The sequence below is a fragment of the Pezoporus flaviventris genome, unplaced genomic scaffold (assembly GCF_033815535.1).
Source record: "Pezoporus flaviventris isolate CSIRO_AGI_PZ_B2104156 unplaced genomic scaffold, CSIRO_AGI_Pfla_v1 ptg000035l, whole genome shotgun sequence".
In the NCBI taxonomy this organism is placed as follows: Eukaryota; Metazoa; Chordata; class Aves; order Psittaciformes; family Psittacidae; genus Pezoporus; species Pezoporus flaviventris.
In genome coordinates this window covers 8,476,023-8,497,656 of record NW_026892583.1, presented here as the reverse complement: position 1 = coordinate 8,497,656, position 21,634 = coordinate 8,476,023, and the positions used below count along the sequence as shown (strand labels likewise).

Sequence of the window (21,634 nt, the reverse complement as noted above, 5' to 3'; positions counted from 1 at the left end):
ATCCTTCTGTGATTCGAAAACTACCTACAGGGGCTAATCTTTAATCAGGCTCACCTGATTCCACAAACTATTAACCATGCTTTCTTATTAGCTGGAACAGCCAGGCTGCTGGGTGAAGATGTTGATTCATTATGCATTTCCCACTTGAAGTATCTAACTCTACCACTTACTCTTTCTGCCAAGGGAGAACACAGCTTGTTTTCAGAGCTCCAATTACACTGAAGCTAACGGCTATAGACCGGAATCATTGCTGTCTTTGAGAGCATCTGCACGTAGTTACAGCTCGGGTCCCCCCGCAGACCAGATCCCAGCAGCGAGCCCGGAACTGCGCTCTCACCGTTACTCTCCCTCCTGCATTTCACCCTACCCCTGGCTGCGCTCTGCCCGCTGCCCCATCCCGCCGGGCCCGAAGAACTGGGGCCCTCCGGCCCGTGCCGAGCCGCCTGCGCTGCCCGCCGCTCTGCCGCGAGCCCATCAGCCTTCCGAGGCGGGCTCATCCTCCCGACACGGAGGTGCCGCGCGTTCTCCGCGTGTGTGCGGCAAACAGGGGCCCGCTCCGCTCGCCCTCTTCCCGCCAGCAGCTCAACCCGGCCCTGAGGCGCAGCCGCCGCACACAGAGCCCTCCTCGCAGGCCGCACGCACCAAGCGGGGCGCACAGACGCCCGGCGCCGCCGCCGTTCCCCTAAGTACAGCGCCGCGACACCCGCGCGGCAGCGCTCCGCCCCGCCCAGCGGGCAGTGACGTTGGGGCCCTCACCACCAATCAGCGCTCGGCGGCTGCACTCAAATTCCCTAACAGCTAAGGCGGGCTCCGCCGCGCGCGCGCTTGGCGCCGCCGGTGCCTGGGGAGGCGCAGGAGCGTTAGAGGCGGCGGGGGAGCAGCGAGAGACTGCGGCTGGGGCCGAGGCGGCCGTGAGGGACTGCGGCGGGACTCGACTCCTGCGGCGGGATGATCGTGACCCCAATCCGCGGCACCGGCGGCGGCTCCGCCCGCAGCCGGGGAGAGCTGCCTTTCCGGTCAGTGCCTCTTAGTAGCGTCCCCGGTATGCTGACCCCCCTGAAGGATCTCCTGCGAGGCCAGGGCTCCCACGGAGCCGCCGCGGAGCCGGCGGGCTGCGGGGAGAGCTGCTCGAGGGGGGCAGCGGCCGGCAGCGTCTTCCATTCCACGCTGCTGGCGGGCAGCGCCTCCGGCGGGCAGATTCTGGGTGTCAACGAGGTCAGCCCCGGCTCCGGTCCCGGGCGGTGGCTGAAGCGACTGGCGTGCGAACCGCCCGCCAGCGAGTCCCCGGTCAAAATCTTCCAGCGGATGAAAGCCGCGACCCGGCAGCAGAACCAGGACTTGGCGCCGCCCGTGGGAAAGGCTCCGCAGAGGGGCTGCGGCAGCGACCTGATCCTGACGCCGATCCAAGCGCAGGAGGGCCGGAGGCAAAAGGGCCATGCCTCTGCAGAAGGCTGGCGGAGGCCCGCCGAGGTGCGCGGTGCGGACATCCAGCCAGGAAAAGGTGCGTCCCGTTGCTGTTCCGAGAAAGCTGTCTCCTGTTTAACCTTTCGTTCGGTATGATCTCTGCATTTAGGTTATGACCCTTCCGGGGGCTGGGAGAAGTACCCAGTGCATGTTTGCAGGTGTAGAAAATATCGGTACCAGTTACTGGCTTTCCCTCAGCTGGTAAAAAAAAGTTTAGATTATGGGCTTCTTAATGCTAAAATGTGCCTGTGGCATAGTTGATTTCGCTTCCCCTTTCTTTAGCTTTGAAGAATCCCTTTCGTGGTATCTTCTCCCTCTTTTAGCTTGACTTTAACTGCTTCCTCTGTTGTTTTTGTGAATGAAAGGGGTCGACCCGTTGCAGTGTCTTGAAAAAACAGAGAATTACACTTTGTAAATGAAAAAGCCAAAGCAAGCAGTTACTTCTGCTACTTTTAAGACTTTATCAATGTGAAACACATCCCGCCTGTAGGGACCTCCAAACTCCCGTTGATCCGTGTGGGTTGGGTTACATCAAGCATACCTCAGGGTGTTTCTAGCATGCAGCTGAGGCAGTATGACAGCTACAATCCCTTGAAAAAAAAGGAAAGGTGGCATTGGTCATCCATCTTAAGAAAGAAAACGTGTTGTATAGTGGAGATTAGTATTTCATGAAGTATTTTCGTTGCTTCCACAGCCCCACATAAGAAAAGGCTTTGTTCCCCAAATTCAGAAATACATTTTTTAATACTGTTTTCCAGAATTACTTTGCACTCACATTCCTGAGCACCAGATCACAAAAGCTGTAGACCCTCTTCTGGAGACCCCTCAGAAATTCTTCTTGCGTATAAAGAAGAAACTGCAGCAGCAAAAAGGTACTTGGTATTGCTCTGAAAACACTTCAAAACTCTCTTTCAGGGTTTTCCCTTCTTGCTTATAATCTCTTGTGCGCTTTGGCAGGGCATCACTCTTTCTTTGTAGTCTGGACACAGTGAAAATGGATGAAGAAACTTGCAGATGGCACTGGGCTTGGTTTAACTGTGGCTTAGGTCTGTGGACTTCTGACCTTAAAGCTTGGCATCGTTAGTCCATTTGAGTGCACGGACTCCGCTAACACAAAAGCCAGCTACCTTCAGGCCCATGATGTGGTTAAGAGTTCTGTAGTGACTAGATATGATAGATACTTTGTCATTTAAATGAGAAACTTGGTGGAAAAAACCCTAAACCTCTTGTTTGTTTGCTCTGCAAGAAATTCTCCTGGTTTTTTTTTCCCCCATGTCGTTACTTGATAACAGCCCTATTTATGCTTCTGTCTGGTAATCCAGTTTGGAAAATGCAGATGAAGAAAATTATGCTTGTCAAAGTCTTAGTAGTGTTCAAAACTGAATTTATCTGAAAGCTCAAACCTGATGCTTGTGGCTCCCAGCCTAACAGAAGCAGGGTTGCAACCCCAGATCTTGTATTCTGGGAAGATGGAAATATTTGAGATTTGGGGTTTTGTGAAATGATTTTTTTGTTCTGCCAGGAGGTTCTATTAAAAAAAAGATACTAAGAATGGTAAAGAGATACTATTAATAGATATGGTGTGCATTCGCTTGGACATGGAACATCTGTAAGTCTTTAACAGCAGGGTATTGGTGTGGCAGTGAGGAAAAGGTAGTTTGAACAACTTCAGAGAAGGCTTCAATTGACACAGGCAGTGCTTTCACAGCTGTTGTAATGCTAATCAATACAGCATCCTCTTATTAAAAATACAGTTAATTTATGACCATGTTTATTAGTTCTCAAATATCACTACTTTCTTTGTTCCTTTTTTTTAATGGGCAGATTCAACACCTTCAAACCCAACCAAGCAGAACATTGCTCCTTCCACAACTACAGAAAAGCCATTAGTCAAATCTGCTTTTCCTGAGCAGCTTGGGAGTGATCCTTCAGAGTACCTGGCGAGTGATAAGGATGGTCAGGATAATTTCATTATGGAAGCAGTGGATGCTGATGATGAAATGTCTCAAGATACAATGATTAATTATGTGAATTTAAACTCTACCCCTTTTAAAAATGGAGATGAGTTAGAAAAAAGGTGGGGAAATGGAGAAGCAAAACGAACTGAACCTCACCAAGGCAGAAGAGGATTGCAGGCAAGTAATAAGCAAGCTGCTCATGGAACAGAAAAGGTGCAGGAGGCTAATTCTCAGAAGCCATCTCAGTGCATATGCAATATTACATGCTCTTCTCCTGAAGTCCACATTCTGCAGAAACAAAAGGCGAAAGAAGGCTCTAAAGTCCCTTTGGATAAACCTCACACAGACCAAGTTGCTGGCAAAACAGACAAAGAGGTAGGAGAACTTAATACTTCAGGGCAACTGATCTATTCTTGTGGGCTGCCTGTAGCTCTGAGTTGTGATTTATTGATTTAATTTTTTTTCTATGTCAAGAATAACAAGCACTCAGGATTCAGAAGAGAATATATGTTATTGTATTAGATCTTACTGGTTGTGGGTTATTTTTTCCCTTTTTTTGTATAAAAGAAGCCTTTTTGTTTTAGTGTTCACAAGCTACAGTATGGGCTGAAAGAGTTTTCCACCTGAAGGAGCCTCCTACATCATCTCTTTAATATGTGAACTGCTGTGTGTTGGTGTGATGGGCATAAAAACGGATCACTGGCCAATTCAGCTCTTGGCTGTCAATGCAAAGCCAAGGAGGAGAGATCATTCCTGGCTGTAGGCTGGGGATGGTTCTTAGTTAATTGAACCTGTACAGCTGGTGAGGAGGTAAAAATCTTGGCTTTCCTACAGGATATCCAAACTTTCATTAAATTAAGCAGGACAAAAATTTTCTAGGAGACTAGTCTGCAGATCTTTTCAATTGAAGACATGCTTGGCAGTATTTGCATCTTGCTGACTTAAGTCTCAAGGGAAGCAGTGGATTTTGAATCATGTTGCATCATCTCTCAGTGACTACCCTAGGAGGCTGGTGGAACCGTACCTTCCCAAGGGCTGAGTTTCCTTTCTTCCCTGGAGAAATCTGTGAAATTGCAGTCCTATTGAAGTTAAGCAGGTTAATTGCTTTGTTCTCCCTCACTTTTGCCAAGCATGTTTGATGTTTCCCTGTATTTTTATTTTTTTAAAGGAGTTTTGATTTAGATAAGACACTGGAACAGGTTGTCCAAAGAAGTGATAAATGCTCCACCCCTACAAGTATGGGGGTTGTGAATGGAGCTTTGTGCAACCAGGTGTACTGGAAGGTGTCCCTGCTCATGGCAAGGGGGTTGGAACTAGATGATCTTTAAGGTCTTTTCCAATCCAAACCATTCTATGATTTGTAGCTAAGTAGATGTTGGAAGAGATGTTGTTATTGGACACGATGGGTCTGAGCATCAGAAGGTGCTGTCTGTAGGGTTAAATCATTGGTAACATCTTCAGTGAGGCCAAGGTTGATGGTACAAGGGCCAGTGTTATTCAAGGCAAGATCAGGAATTGATTAACTGAAGTTGTGAGGAGAAACAGTGATGGTTTCAGATGTTAAAAATTTCCCGGGAGCTTTCTTTAAAACAAAGGAATATGCTTCACAGTTTTCCAAACTGACTCAAGTACAGCTGGCTTTTTACTGCAAAATGAAGGCTTTGCAGCTGTACATATGTCAGGAGTTTGCAGGATTCGATATAGCCGTTTCAATACCGTCTGAAATTTAGCAATAACGTAACTAACAAATACAATTTCATTTTTTCATGGATAATTTTGGGCAGTAATGGAGGACAGATGCCAAAGTGTAAGAGGTGTGGCATAGTGTTGGTATCTTTTGTGAGGAGCTTTCTGGATTTGCTAGAGGTCTTGGCCAATGACTTTGTATTCTGAAAGTCAACATTAAATTACTCAAAGTTTATACAATTTAAATTCCTGTCTTCACTTGTGCATTCAACTTCAGCTTGATTATGCTTCAGTACTTATGTGTATAACTGTGCAGTTTCTCTGGTCCGGAGGATGATGATGCCTAATATCTTGGTTTATGCATGAGTTAATTTCTATTTTGCTAAAGCCTTGGGGATGTTTCATAGCTCAGTCTAATTAAACAGTGATGTAATTATCTTTTTTTTTTTTTTTTTAAAAACAGAAAAACATCTGCCTAACCAGCTGGAGAATTAAAGTGATGGATGGTAACACTGCAATCTGTGTTGAAGGAAAACGGAAGTAAGGAATAGTTTTTTAATTTAAATGCAAGGTAAAACATGCTGATGTGCTTTCAGCATCTGGGCTAGAAAGGTTGTGCTACCTTTCCCTGGCTTGAATAGCTGCTGGTTTGAGACTTGTATTCCTGAAGTATCTTGCTAACTGTTGGAAGCACTTCCACAGGTTTTTGCTGCTTTCCCCCCAGCCACAGGGAACATGGCCCTTTGCTGCATCTGAACCCTTGTGGCAGTGCTGGCAGCTCTTACTCTATCTTATAATCATAGCTGTCTAGCTTCTGGTTAAGCACATTGAACCCGCTTGCTCAGAGACTGCAGGATGGCAGAGCTGTGCATGAGGGATGAGTGGCTGCGCAGCTGGCTGCTGAGGAGTGCTGAGAGAAGGAGCCATGGTTGTCCTGGAGCTGTGCCTTCATGGAACTTATTGTTAGGCTTTGGTAAATACAAAGTGATGTTATCGCTTAAACTTCTTTATTAAGGAAGAAACTGATTTCATTTATGGCTGCCAGAGGTAGAGTGCCTATATTCAGGAAACTGTGGGTTAAATAATTATTTCAAAGTCCAGTCCCAAGTCAGTCAGAGAGCTTAAGAGGAATAAATGTGTTTGGTAGATCCCCCAAACTGGTGTTTATTTGGTGTCTTATGAACTTCTATTTCATTTCACAAAAATTGTGTTTTGTGGCTGCTTTAAGTCAAACTTGGTGTGGATTGCCATCAGCCAGGTATCCCCTCCATATTATTTGTGATGGCACCACTACTCCTACAGCAGCACCTGTTCCATCTGAAAACTGACGCTCTGGGGGTTTTTGTTATGGTTTTGGTCAGATTGTATTCAAACAGCTGGAAAACAAGTGTCAACAACAAAGAGTTTTAGTTTGCAATAAAGTTTAAAGACACTGAAAAATGAGGAAAGAGTATTCTACTCTTTCTGTAGTCAGTAACTATTTAACACTTATCTACTGAAAACTCAGAACTTAACAGCAGTAGCACTGTCAAAGGAAGCAATTCTATGGGCTTACTGAGGATGTTGGGAGGCTGCATGCCCTATGGTAGGGTTTGCAGCAGGAATTGACATTTGTTTCATGACTATCTGAAAACAACAGATCCTCTCACCCTACACCCTTGACTACTAGCAACATCTCTCTTTTCATCTGTGTGGGTTGTATCCGATGCATGCTGCTTACACATATTTCTTTCACTTACTTCACAGACTCCCTGAATTGGCTTGTGACAGGTTATGCAGTTGCATATTTTCACTGTCATCTTGGGTTTCAGTGTCTAATATTGTTCTGTAGTTTGATCTGTTGGTTACTGTTGCAAAAGTAGGCTTAAAAATACTCCCCAAAAATACCTCAAAACCCCCAAAATACAGATTTTTCTACTTTAAGTCTGATTTTTATTTCTCATGGAGAAGTCCCTTAATAGTTTCTAAACAGCTCTAATTTTTGTACATATTAGGGCTCCTTCTTCTGCTGTTCTTGTCTTTAAATGGGAAGGTCAGAAATAAATACAATATTCCTGGGGAAAATACGCATTTGAGCTGTTCTGTAATTTGCGTAATGGTATCACTGCAACAATGAGCTGGATGGAGAGAGCCCTTTAGTTCATTCTGCTTCTGCAGCCTAATGCTAAGCCCATATTCTGTGACTCACATTTGCAGTAGTGGACATGTTTGTTCTGTCTCCTGTCCAAGTATTAGACAAGGCCAGAACTGTTTCTCTTCCAAGTTAACAAGAGAAAACCTAGCACAGTGTCTGTATTGCTCATTACCTATGTTGCACTGCCAGTCTTATGTGGAATATTAATAGTCTAGATTTAAATTATTTCTTCTATAAAAACAATGTTTTATTTCTGTTCTTCATGTTATCTGTCTTAGAGATATGAAAGATGTGGTTTGGCATAGTGGTGCCATTATTGAACGCGTAGCACGCAACCAAGTTAAAACATCAACTGGCAGTATCTACTTGCTACAGGGAAAAATTAATTCAGCTTTGATGAGAAAAGAAGGTAAGAAGATGATTGTAACATTACAAACTGAGAAGAGCTTTAGATTTATGACTGAACATACTACTGCAGCGAATGTTTTGTCTTGCCCTGCTAATTGGGCTCGGTGGGAATTCAGCACATGCTGGGAAGTAACTCCACCAAGAGTTCTGAACACTATTGTTAATGGTAGCTGACAGCTTTAGGGTGCTGCAGTTATAGACAGGGCTCTCAGGGCATGAAGTTGGCTAATAAGTACGTTCTTCTAAAGAAGCTGGTTTTGCTAAGATAGACTTTATGTAATTTTAGTCAATATTTTGGCATTTAAATAGCACTAAGACATTCAAGTAGGGATTGTTAGACACTGGTGAGATTACTCCGGTGCTTGTGTTCTGTCTGTGACTTACTAGTCAGTAAATAATGACTTGTTCTGCAATGATACATGGTATTTCTGTTTGCAGGCAGTTCTGATGTCAGCGCTTTATAATGTAGTAAACTGACCCACCTTTAGGGTCTGAGTGGTACGTTACACCAAATCCAGCTAAGCGTCCTGCTCTAGATTGTTTTGAAGCCTTTGGAATGTTAAAGGAAACTTAATCTATACATAAAGTTAGGTCAGGCTTTACTCTTCTTGCTTCACATGCATCCTCTGTCATGTTCACTAGTAATTGAGCTGCCATATTAGTGCTTACAGGCAGCTCTGGGAATGTAAACATTGTCCATCTCATAGATGGAGTAAAGGTGTGCCTTGTGTGTGTGATCACACTCTTTAAAGGAGTGCATATGCACTCTTTGGTCTTTTGGTCCAAGCACTAGGCATCCAGAGATGTCTGTGGCTTTAATATTTTTCTTCTCACTTGCCTTACTGGGGTGCTTTCTGATAAATACCTGAATTGGCTGCTGTCTGACTTGATATTTTTTTTTTATTAGTTCTTCTGCTAAATACTTGTATTTGGTTTTATTTCAATATTTTGGGAAGGTAAAGTGTAAGCAATAGACTACTGAGCAGAGTGCTCAAGTACCACAGAGATTTCCTAAGCCTATGTGGTAATTGACTGCTGGGTCAATTCCTCTGATCTTTGGACTTACTGAAAATTGCCCTTCCTTCTCAGCTTCCCCTTTGTCTCCTAACATACCGAACAAACAAAACCCTTGTGGGGCTTGTGTGGAAAATATTCTGGAAATACTCTGAACAGATTCAGTATGGATATATGAATCAGAAGTTAAAGACAAGCTAACGTGGGTAGAGAGGAGAAGAAATGTTGCAGCTAAAGCCTAACGTGAGGATTTCCCTAAACGGGCAGTGCTGGCAGCCAGGAGAGGCTGGAGGGGGCAGCAGTGGAACCATCAGTCTGTGAACAAAGCTTCTTCCCTGTGGAAAACATTTGACTGATGTACGCCGAGATGGCATGTGACTCTTCGAAGCACTGAAATCATTAATGAAACGTTGCAGTAACAGCACTAGCTAGGCACTTGCCTACTTCTGCCTCATTATTCAAAGTGCTGTTGACAATCTGGTGTTCCAGGTGTGCTCCCAAATCTGTCCGCTGGTCACTGTTGATGAAAACATGTGAGGGACAGCACAGGCTATTATCTGTCCATGCTCCGTTCCAGGAAAGATGTTGTCTGTGGCTGATATCTCACAGTCTGCCCCACAGCGGGGTTGAGGTACATAACCTCTGTGGTAATCACTCCATTCCAGGCTGTGCTTCTACAATGGCACTTGCTGTGCTTTGCCTAGAGCCTGTCCTGATCTTCAGGAAATGTTTTATCCAGTCTGTGTAAAGACCAAACCAATGTGCTGCTCTTAAGGGGCTGAAGGATGAAATAACTAGCATGTAACACCTCACAGGAAGCCTGCTTTGATACCTGTAGGCCTGAAAGGTGGCTGATACAAAGCTTTTTAAGAAAGTTGTTGTTTCTCAAGTCCCTTGAAATTAAGGAATGTGGCATTTGGCATTCATATAGGGTAAACCAACAGAAACTAGTATTGTGTGGGATTGATGGATGTATAGTGAGATATTGAGGCAGACATCTACACAGGTCATATGGATGAAGTAATAACTCACAATGGTGAAAGACTACTATGGCAGGGCCTGTACACTTTGGGCCTCCAGAAAGACTTCTGGGAAGATTAGTAAGGATAAAAAGTATTGATGTGATGAGAAGGAGGAGCCTCTGTGGGTTTAAATAACCATATAAAATGGGAGGAATAAAATGAATTTCATAAGCATGTGGGCTGTGGAGCAGAAAAGAACATGAGCTGGGAAGCAGCAGCTGTCGCCTCATGCTGCTAAGTTTCTCTGGGTGGTAGGGATGAGTGCCGGCCACAAAGCATGTTGTAAGAGCTTTTGAGAGGCCGTTCAAATTATGGCATTCAGTCTTGGTAAATGTAAAATGTTGCACGAGGTGGTGGGGAAGGGATATTTTTACATCTGTCACAGAATGGTTTTATAGTTTAATATGGGAGGGAATGTTAAAGATCAGTTTAGTCCAAACTCTGTGCAAGTCGAAACAGCTAAGATGTAACTGGAGCCTGAAAGCCTCAGGCTTTCTGTGGGACTTGCGGTACTCTGCCAAGAAGCCTTGTGTCAATACAGTGAGATGAACAGGAAAGTGTATGCTCCTGGTACCTGGAAACTCGAGTGCTGTCTCCAGAGACTGACACTTGTAACTAGTGTAATTAGTCAATTCTTGGTTAACTTCTCTATGCTGTTCTCTGCAGCCTGTGTCTCTGGTGTGTTTAAAGACGCAATTTGCTTCTGAGGTACTTACAAAACCATGATTGTATTGGATATTATTGCTACTTTTTGTGATTAAAAGTATTGCTCAGCTATTTTTAATGCTGATTTTATTTCAAACAGGATTTCCCTACCATTTCATCAGAAGATTTACATATGGTTTTTCCCAAAAATGGAAGGAATACATGGAGGAATTTCTTGAGGAAAGAAGAAGGTATTTCTTCGGAGATTCCATTTCATTGCAATGTTCTTTTTAGTATTCATTGAGATTTTGCTTTTTAAGAATACTGTACTAGAGGAGTATAAAAGATTATAGATATGGGCATGAAGACTATGTTCCAGGCACATACTTATTGCTTCTTTGGAAGGATACCCTTTTACCTTTAAGATGTTTTATTATTTCTTTCCTCCAAATCGTTAGGAAAGAACGAAAACAAAATAGTGCTGAGAATGAAGATGAAGAAGGTGACTCAATGGTAGGTGCTGATGTGTTGAAAAATGGAAAAGACTCAACAGGAGGTGTAAAGACACCTGAAGCCAGGAACACCACCTATGAAGTATTACCGAAGAACAGTGAAAACACTTGTGAGTGTTTAATAATCCTGTCTTCAGAAAAAAAGTTGGGGTGCTTTTGAGAGCTATTGTCCCCATCAGAAGATTATCTTGTTAATCGGGCTGTATGGAAGTGTAACAGACTAGTTGGGTGGAGTTTTTTATTTGTGTTCCCTTAGACCACAGTGATCAAAAGTGTCTTCTTATTTCTGGTATGCTGCCATACACCAAGTGAGTCGGGGCTGCCCTCAGGGTTGACCCTGGGAAAGAGCAGCAGCCTGGTTGGTCTGCGGTAGCTGAAGGCAATGACTTCAGAGCCATTTATCCTGACAGCAAACTTGACTGATTTTTTTTCTGGTTGCTATTTTGTATAACGTACTCTCTTCTTGGTCCCTCTGGGGATGCCTGTGGGATTTAATGTCTCTATCACAGCTCCATCCTTGGACTCCTCCCTGCAGTGCCCTTTTCATCTGGGGTAATTTTAAATCATCTCAAGTCCTCGAGCAGGTTTGTTTTATGGCATCTTAATGTTTTTGCCACAGTGGAGATACAGGGAGTGCTAACAGTTGGGTATGGATGGAATTGATTATGGAAGAATTCATATCATTGGCTTTGTTTCCAAGGGAAATGGGTGTAAAGCCATAACCTGTTGATCCTCCTGTTTTTTCCTTTGCCTTGTAATGCAGTCTCAGCTTTGTTCTGGACACAAATAGCTTTTAGGTTAAACTTTGACTTGTTTTTAATGTCCTGTCATAGTTCCAGCAAGACTTTTGCCAAACTTCCTGGTACTATTTGTTAATACTGTAATCAGGTTTTCTTGCTAACACTATAAAAGCATTTTTCTTTTATTTTTTCTCTTGTTGCAGTTAGGATGTGTTCAGTGTGATAACTTTTCTTTATCATTCTACTCCCCTGTATGACTTCTACAGTATTTATAAACTTCTAAACAAAATAAAAAGTTCACAAGAGTAAATTCTATAATTTGTGAGGATTATAAATTCAATCATATTAAGCTGTGCTCAGTGCTAACCTGAGCACTTTTAAAAGGACAACAGAACACTGTCCTAAGTTTTATATTTTCTATGTAGTCAGTGCAAATAGGTTGGTTTAAACGCAACATTGCTGCTATGCTTGTGAAGTCCGCAAAGCTGAATTTTCAATACAATACTGGGGACAAAACTAGATTCCTTGTTTCTCCTTGCAGTTACAACACCAAACCAAAAATCCATAGTGAGTGACCAAGTGTACACTCGGAGTGGCCGTCTTGTTAAACCACCACTGAGTTTTTGGTGTGGGCAACGCGAGTTTGTTGATCAGGAGCTAAATGTTACTATACAATATGGTGGAACTGATTATTTGAGCATGGTAAGACTCTTTTGTTTATTATTTACTTAAATGTATTTTAAATATAATGAATATACTTGGCTAGGTATCTCACAGGAAGAGTCCAGCTCTTACAAGTACCTGAAGAGGCAGGAAAGCTTGAAAGCATTATAGAAATATTTTAAAACAAAAAATAGTCTTAATCTCTGTATTATCAGGTATTGTTGTCTGTAGAATGGAAATCATTGGGAATTACTTCTGGCAAAAGTGTTCTTTTTTGAAAGATAAATTTTTCTGAGAGGAAGTTGCAGATGGACTGGTTTGCTTCATCAGGGTTCACAGGTAAAATGTTTCCAGTAGTACCATAACACAAACTCCCTGCCACAGGGTTGTCAGTGCTGCCATGGTGCACCCCTCACCATGTGGGGTTTCACATCTGTTAGGACCAGATATTTCCTCAGTTCATTAACCACCAACTCAAGCAGTTCTAGGTCTTGAGATATTAATTTGGGGGTTTAGGATATTTAAATTTAAAGGAATCCTGGCTAAGTTGCTTTGGCTGTATGCATTTGCATAAGCATCTGTGTCCTTCACATAGTATTTAGTAGATACCAGTCAATGTAGGTGACTTTTAAATCTACAAGTCCTTGTAAACATTTTGTGTTTTCAGATTTGGTGTCAGTTGGCTTGATATGTAAACTCTTGCAGAAGTTTAGATTAAATTGTTTTATTTTGAAGCTGTATAGTAGTAAAAAATCCCAAAGACAGACAAGCTCCATCTCAAAGAAGAATAAAAGAAAGAAACTAACGAAGGCCACGAAAGAAATGTCAGAAAGACAAAGTAAAGGTAAAAAATGTTTTGTGGGGTTTTTTTTTGTTGTTTTTTTTTTTTCTTTTAAAGTTGTTGACTAGAATCAGTGGGATTATGAGTTGGGTGCTGGAGTGGTATGGTGATGTCCTGTTAATGCAAAGCAATTATTTTAGTCTTTTAATGTTTATAGAAGCAGCAGTCAACCAATTACCAAAGTAGTGTAAATGCCCAGTTTTACAGCTCCAAATATAAACCATGTTTGTAAATCATGTTATTTACTAATGGGAACAGACTTCTTACCAGAAACTGGAATGAAAGGATTATGAGTGTTCTGAAGTTCCTGCTCCTGTAGTTTGGATCTGTCAGTGTGACTGTTACATAGCTGGAGAGAATCTGAAGAGAAGCAGAGTTCACCAGTCCTGGGAACTGCTGCTCTGGCTGTACTTTTTAAGTTGGATGAATTTAAAAAAGAAAGCCTATGTAGGCAAAAAAAGTATATTAACAGAGCTTTAAAACATTTAATAGAATTTGGGAAGTAACAGAATCCTGAAAACATTGTAAAATATAAAGCAGAAGTTTCTCTCATAAAGCAACTGTCATGTTCCCTGCAGAAAAGTTCTTTGTGGCACAAGTAAAGTTTTTGGGATGTCAGTGTTTGCTCAACCCCAGCCACTGCATTTTAGCAACATTTTCTGTTTACTATTTTATTCTCTATCTCTTAAAAAACTTCACGATTTAGTGTGAGGTGTCCTTGCCCATGGCAGGGGGGTTGGAACTAGATGATCTTAAGGTCCTTTCCAACCCTAACTATTCTATGATTCCCTTTTGAAGCCTTGATAATCCTAATCCTTTCAGTCATCTGGGGGCAATCTCTCATGAAAATGAACTGGGCAGGTAGAAGATGTCTCCTGTTGGCGAGGAACCCTCCTGCTGCTAGTTGTGCTCCTTCTGAGCAGAGGGACACTTGCTCAGTGCAAATCCAATGCTTATAACCAGTTTTCGGTGATGTGCTCTTTATAAAAGTTGTGTAAATGGCTTTTCAGTTCTTGATTGCCATGCAGTGGACTGGCCTGCTTGCCGGGACATGCTGTCACGTCTGTCTTGTGTACCTTCTTGTTCCTGAAAAACTGAATCCCAGATACATTGGAGTGTATGTGTTAGGGCAGAGGCCTCTACTCAATCCTTCCAAGATGCGTGTATGGGAAAAGAGGTGTGGTGATCTCAGGAAGCTTCACTAGGTGCTGATTTTACTGAGTCATGTTTGATAACACTAGGGGCTACAGCCTGTTATAACAGAAAGCAGTTGGAAGATTTAATGAGCATGGGTTTCCTGGTATCCTGCAACAGGCTAGTCTTTGCTGGCCTGAGAACACAGTAATGGTTTATGTTACAATGTGTGATGTTATACTGACATCATCTCTTGTAGGGAAAAGCAATGAGAAAGGGGTAAGTTCCAAAAGAGAAGCCAAACCCACTGGGAGCAATACGGCCAGGCACTTTGTTTCAGATGATGATGCGAGTGATAGTGCAGTCAACAGTGCAAAAACTAAACAACAGCTTTCTGCTAAGCTGACTCCTTTAAATGCTGGAGCACTAAACAAACATAGTAGCAGAACCTCAGCAACATCAAAGGAAAACAGAGGAGCGGAACATGGAGAATTGACTATGTATCAGGAGGCTTACAAATACTCTTTAAGGTCAGCCCAACATCGGCAAGATAAGCACTTAACAGAAGAACCGTCAAGCAAAGATGAGGAAGAGGAATCCAGTGAAGATATCCCACTGTCTGTCAAAAGGAAAACTAAACCTTTATTGAAACCAGAGATTCACAACTCTAAACTTTCCTCTAACTGTAGAAGGTCACAGAATGATGCAAACAAGGTGTCCTGTGAGCAAAGGTCAGTAAAACACATGACTAACACCTATAATGTGCTGTTGAGGCAAAGTGTACCCAAATCCAAGGATGGTTCTGATATACTTGAAGAAGAAACAGCTACTAGTTCTAGAACTTCCCACCTGCCTGGTAAGGCAGTGAGGACAAGAGACAGAATCAACCTGCCAAGGTTGATTGAACCTGACACTGAGTCTGAAAGCAGTGAAGAGGAGTTTCATATAAAAGAAAAGGATTTAAAGCTATCTGATAGAAAAACAAACTACAAAGTTTCTAACACTGCCAAGCCTTCAGCAGCAAAATCAAGAGAATCTGAGAGGGGAAAGGTGCAGAAACCTCTACAGCTTTTTCCAAGGGCAGGTGATGCTTGGTCTGAAAAGGAATTACAGAAGCTCTACAGGCAAGTGGTTGTGCTGTCCTCACAAGACAAAGGTTCTCTTGGGCATTGGGAGGTATATGGTGGGGGGGGTGAGTGATCTGCATTTGGGTTTTTAGGATTCACACTGTAGATGTGTGAGCCTAAACCAGCTCCTTCCACAGTGATCAGTGTGAAGTGAGAGGAACACAAGATATTAGGTGAAATTTTGTCAATCTACTCCTCTACCTGTTTTTCAAAAATTGTACTTGTTAAAAGTAATAAGCCTTCCTAGGAGTAAAATTGAAAAAAAGTAGGCGAATAATAAGTGAAAGTGTTCGTATTTATGATTTAGACTGTATGTCAGTGGGAGTGTATTCTCTCCCCTAATGGAATGAAATGTTAAACATGATGTGTTTATGTATTTAAGCTTTGTAAAGGAGAGATTGGCTGCCAGAATGTTTAATTAAAACATCATCCAATTACTTAAACTCTTGGGCAATATTTAATACATACACCAAGTAGTAAAATGACCAGTTTGAGTTTGTTTCTTTTAGATTAGAAACCTGAAAAGGCATGAACTCCTGTCTTGTGGGGGGGAGGCTGCAAATACAGGAGAATAATAGGTAATGGCACCATTACCTTAAATGGTCCCAATAAATCTGCATTCTGAAGAAGATACCAGAGACATCAGTGTCCTTTCCAGGGAGGGCAGCTGGTCTCTGGATGCTTTCCCTGCCAGTGCTGTGCAGGTCCTGCAGTGTGCTGAAGGCTGCGGCTGTGTTCTTTTGGCAGGGCCATTGCCTCATTTCCAAAGCACAAGAATGGCTTCTGGGTGGAGGTCGCCATGGCGGTGGGGTCTCGCTCTGCTGAAGAGTGCCAGCAGAAATATGCAGAACAACAGGAAACAGGTTCCAAAAGGAAGGCCACAGCTTCAGGAAAATCAGAACAGAAAGGTACTGACCTCTTTGGTTTTGGGTATTTTGTCATTTTAAAATAATCTAAAATTCAGTATTTATTATGAAATGACAGATACAGACATAAATGCTCATCAGGGTCTGACAGTGAAGACTATTATCTTCTGCAGTGTAAAGCTTTGTTGCAGAGCTTGGAGGGCAGCATAAATGACTGCGAAGTAACAAGAAGACAAAGGATGTTCTTAGAATTTTTTCAATTTCTGCATGATGGGAAGTCTTATGGGAAAGACTTGTCACCTATGGGAAAACAGCTGTTTGTACCTTAAGAGATTCTTGGAGGCCTAGTAGATAATGAACTACTTGTAGAGCTCTCAAAAAAAGATAAGGGGCACTTGGATGCACTAAGAGCAACGCAGAGTAAGAACAGCGAGGTTGCGTGCTGGGGTATCTGGCACTGACATGCCTGTTGCTGTTTTGTGTCCAGTTCTGAAGTTAGTAGTTCATGTTTACAGAGAGCAAGTACACTCCAAAGTGAAAGGTGTAAGATCTTCAGTCCAGTTCTTTAATGCAGGGGATAAGTGCCTAGGGAAGGAAAGCTGTTTGATAGCAGCTCCTCTTACTGACAGGATATAAGCGTGTATGCTGAAGCCTGAGATGAGCTTTCCATAAACCTTGTGCTGAGGACACTAAATTGATCTCTGTGCAGCAAAGCCTTTGTCTGAGCACTTTAGTCCTCTTGAAACAGGTGACAAGCCTTAGGATCTTTTTCTCTGAAATGCCAACGCATGGATAGTTCTGTTAAAATCATAACAAAATGGCTGAGGTATGACACTTGCAACAGCTATGTAAGGCTCTGGAGTAAGCTTCCACTTAACATATAGTAGAGAAGTTCTTTTTGAAAGCATAAATTCTTTAAGAACTCAAAGGATCATAAAGAAGCTGAGACATTGCCACAGAGGACAGACTGGACTCTTTATCACTAGCATTGATTGTATTCAGTGAATTTTAAAGTGATGTCTTTAGAACAATTACTATTTTGATTTGTGTAGATAAGAAAGAGCCGGTTACAATAACTGCCAAAGTGGGAACATTGAAAAGAAAGAAGCAGATGAGAGATTTCCTGGACCATTTGCCGAAGGACAACCATGACGATGTTTTCACTGCAACACCCTTTCAGAATAGAAAAGTAAAGGTAAATCTGGGAAAAGAGTGTATATATGAGTGTGCTTTTTTGGTTGGTGTTTCGAGAGTGTGTTACAAGTCTGCTGGTTCAGCTCCATTGATCTTGTGAATTTGGGGAAAGAAGTTTATTTACTTAGTTTGTTATTGTAATATTCGAATTGCTGGCAGTGGGAATGTGTGGCTCCTGCAGACAAGTGTTGCTGCTGAATGGATGTTTAAATAGGTCTGTGGTGGGGGGGGGGGGGAACTTGTGCCTCTGTGTGGGAGGAACTTGTGCTGCTGGAAAGGTTGGCTGTGCAGTGATACTGCTGTCCTGGGAACAGCAGATGCATCCTTGTGCCGCAGAACCAGGGACTTTATAAAGTCAGGCTGATACTGAGCATGAAGTAAGGTAAGATCTTCTTTCTTCCTCTTCCCAGAACATCTAGCATTCAAAAACTCTTGATGCTGCCTGGGAGTGGGTTTCTCTGTGGGAGTTCTGTTATGCTGTTGTCCTGGTCCTTGCCTGTTTACTTCTTCTCTCCTGTTTGGGCTGAAGGAGCTGCCCTGTTTCCTTGGTTAGGTTCAGTTTTAGCATCCAGTGCAGGCTGGGTGTGTTTCCACCTGCTCCATGTGCAGCCCCCAGCTGCACCAAGCACCCAGTGCCACAGCTGGTGAGTGCTACGGTTTGTGATAAGCCTCCACTTCACTGTGGTGAAGTGTGAGTATGTGCTCTCCCAGAGTCATAGAATAGAATCAACTAGGTTGGAAAAGACTTTTAAGACAAGACTTTTAAGATCATTAAGTCCAACCATTCCTCCAGGACTGCAATGACCACCACTAAACTGTATCGCTGAGGGCCTCATCTACACATTTCTTGAGCAGTTCCAGGGATGACGATTCGCCCACTTCCTTGGGCAGCCTGTTCCAATGCCTGATCACTCTCCCTGTGAAGAAATTTTTCTAATACCCAGTCTAAACCTCCCCTGTCACAGCTTGAGGCTGTTACCTCTTATCTTGACACTTGTTACTTGGGAGAAAAGACCAATCCCCACTTCACTACAACCTCCTTTCAGGTAGTTGTAGAGAGCAATAAGGTTCCCCCTGAGCCTTCTCCAGACTAAACAACCCCTGTTCCCTTAGCCATTCCTCATAAGACTTGTACTCCAGGCCCTTCACCAGCTTCGTTGTCCATCTCTCAATGTTAGTTAATCCTGTTTTCATTTGTAAAGAGAAAGTCACTTAATTAGCAAGAGAACCATTTTTTTTTCTCTGTAGGGAATTCTTTACGTATAGTCCATGATGCATCTTTGCTGTTCTCTGCCCCAGCTAGCTCTGCCTATTAAAGCTAGTGCCTCAGCTCCAGACGGACACAACAGTACCTCTGTATCTCCTCATATAGTTGTTTGGTGGTGGATTTTCTTTGTAGCAGCGGTGCATTTCTTATTCTGGAACACATCCATAAGTGGACTAACACTCATGGGGAAGTTAGATTTTAAGCAGTGGTAATTGCATTGCTTTCCATAAGCAGTGCTGTGGAGAAATCCCCCATGGATGAGTATGAGTGGGTTGGCCACAAAAAAGGCCATGCATCCTTGTCTAAGACACCCTGGTTCTGCAGAGGGATTCTACAGGAGACCCCTCTTGTGGCAGAATACAACTTCAGCCAGTTGTTCAGGAGTTCCCCCTTTTTTTTTTTACTTTAATCCTTTCCCTCCAAAATCCATTTTTCCTGGCATGTGCCATGTTTAAAATTAGGAGTCATTTGTGGATGGATTCCTCTTCATGTACAAGGCCAGCTCCTCCTTGAACCTGTACAGCCTCTTTGCACCTGGCAATTTCTGGTGCTACGTTCCAGCAGCTCCTGAGTGGGGGAGCTGTTTTTTATCATCATGTCTACTCTCTGAGCCTTTCCAGTTCTCTCTCTTCAAAATTAAAGAAGTTCACTGAGTTATCCTGAAATCCTCCTCCCAAGTAGTGATGGTCAGCTTTGAGTTTGTAATTTTAATCAAAAATTATTTTTGAATGTGTAGTCACAGCCTAAAAGGCCAGGAAAGTGTTGGGCATCAATGAGAGAAGTATTAAGTGCTGGACAGAGGCATTGTGTGGCCACTCTGTCCAGTCCTTGCATACCTGTGTTCTATCTGCTGTGCACATTGCTGGTTTCTGCATCTCCAGATGTCAAAAAAGCAGCTGAAGTAAGCAAGGGAACAGAGCAACTGCCTGTTGAGGAGAGAGTAGAGTCTGGGGCTCTCTGTGGGGAAGAGGGACACCATCATGGTCCATAGTGTTGTGCAGGGCCTGTGGCCTATGGCTGCTGAGCCAGACCTGTGAGGAGCCTTTTCAACAGACTTCTGTTACAAAGGGCAGGTCATTGATTGGTCTGCTGTGACTTTGTAGTTGCCAACATTCTGGGGAAGCCAAGATGATGACGATGATGCTTTTGCACTTACGGACAACCCAATCACACCTTCCTCAGCTGTTCTCCCTACGGCGAAAACCCCTCAGTGTGACCATATCAGCCCTGGTATGCTGGTACCCATCAACAGGTAGGAGCTCCTGCAGCTGGCTATTCCTCTGCTAATGTCTTCCTTTCTCATTTTCCCCAAGATTGTTTTTTGTCACCCAAGAATATCACTCTTGGAACTTGGACACCAGTTCACTTTCAGATGTGGAGCACACATAGCAAATCCTATGGTCCTTGAGGGATTTGTTTAATGAAAGCCCTTTCCTCTGGCAGTGTGTGCCCTTTAAGCTACTCAACTAAGCATGCGCAGCAAAACCTATGTCAACAATGTGTCCTTTTACTCTTGGAGAAGGCAGTGATTTGGGCTTCAGCCTCAGCAGTGGTTTCTCTGTTCATTTTGAGTCTGACCCTGTTAACCCAGGTGCTTCAGGCTTTTCTGAATCAATCATCTTGAAACTTGCTGTGTGAGTGGTGTTTTATCTAATGGACAAGAAATGAACCTCACCTGGGGAGCTGGTGAAGCTTTGCCTGGTACTTGCATTTAGAGATCTAGCATGTGATCTGATCCAATGCTGCTGTGATATTTAATTGCCCAATGACTGTTTTTAATGGCAGTGCTGAATTAGAGTTGCATGTGTAACATCTTTAACTGTGTCCAGCGGATTCTGTGGTCAGCACAGTGGTGACACTAACTTGCTCAATTACACCTGCAGGAATGATTACGACAAGTACGTGTTCAGAATGCAGAAGAACACGCAGGGCAGCAGAGGCACCTGGGACAATGTCAAGAAGAAGGTGATAAGCCTGGCTTCCTTGAATGCCACCTAGTTTCACCCTAACAATGCAAGGTTTAGCTAAGCAATAGGCAGGAGAATCCCAGGACCACAGACTAGTGTCTATGTGCAAGATGGAAAACAGGAAACTTCCCCTACTTCCTCCCAAACTGCTGGGTTTTGTATCTGCTTTTCTCAGAGAAAAGTTCTTTTTGTTAGAAAAGAGCTATTTATTGTCAAATGCTTTTCAGGATTTGTAATGGTGATCTATAGGTACGTATGAAGTTCCTGTTACTTTTTATTACTGTTCTTCTGTACTGTAGGAAACAGTAATACTCACTTTGTATCAGTTCCTCAGTTTATGTACTTTCCTTCACTATCCTAAACTTTGTTATTTCTGACTTTTCCATGAAAAGCTGAGATCCCAGAAGCCAAGAAATGTCAGTGATAGAATTTATGGAAGCTGAACAGTTCAAACCTTTAGGTGAAAATGTAGCACAGCAATAGGGCAACTGAATTCCAGCACTGTTCAGAACCTGCGTCAGCAGCCCTGAGGCTGTGCTGCCCATCCCGTGCTGCACTGTGGTCTCACCGGGTCCTTTCTGTCCTTCTGTCAGGCTGGAGGTGTGCTTGGTACGCCAGCATCCCGCAGGACCTTCCCAATCCATACAAGTAAGTAGCTGCCATCATTTCAGGCTCCTTCACCTAACTTTCACATTTCTGCTGGCTTGTTGGGTTTCCCCAATCTGTGTTTAATAATTTTTCTGCAGTCTGTTTCTCATAAGCACCTTTGCTTTTTGGACCTTCTGTAGCTGCTTATCGAGCTTGGGCACACACACTAATTAATAACCCTGTTTTTCTTACAGAAGTGACACAGCCCTCTCTGCCAGGGAAGCTCTTTGTGACGGAGGCAACAGACTCATCAGATGAAGAACAACAGGATGATTCCTCTTTTTCTTTTTGATGAACTTTGTGGATTTCATTAGCTCAACACTTACTGTCCCTCTCATATGCAG

At 43.1% G+C, this 21,634-nt stretch overlaps 1 protein-coding gene across 1 annotated transcript; it reads left to right on the top strand.

Moving 5' to 3' along the window:
* The first annotated feature begins 947 nt into the window (after positions 1–947).
* On the top strand, positions 948–21,630 carry MIS18BP1 (MIS18 binding protein 1). The gene is made up of 16 exons (XM_061462458.1): positions 948–1,501; positions 2,223–2,336; positions 3,289–3,797; positions 5,572–5,648; positions 7,521–7,651; positions 10,492–10,582; positions 10,790–10,953; positions 12,125–12,285; positions 12,982–13,090; positions 14,481–15,345; positions 16,096–16,256; positions 17,267–17,409; positions 19,779–19,927; positions 20,559–20,640; positions 21,236–21,290; positions 21,485–21,630. Exons 1-16 carry the CDS (start codon positions 949–951, stop codon positions 21,580–21,582), a joined length of 3,462 nt encoding a protein of 1,153 aa, XP_061318442.1. The 5' UTR covers position 948; the 3' UTR covers positions 21,583–21,630.
* The last annotated feature ends 4 nt before the right edge of the window (positions 21,631–21,634 follow it).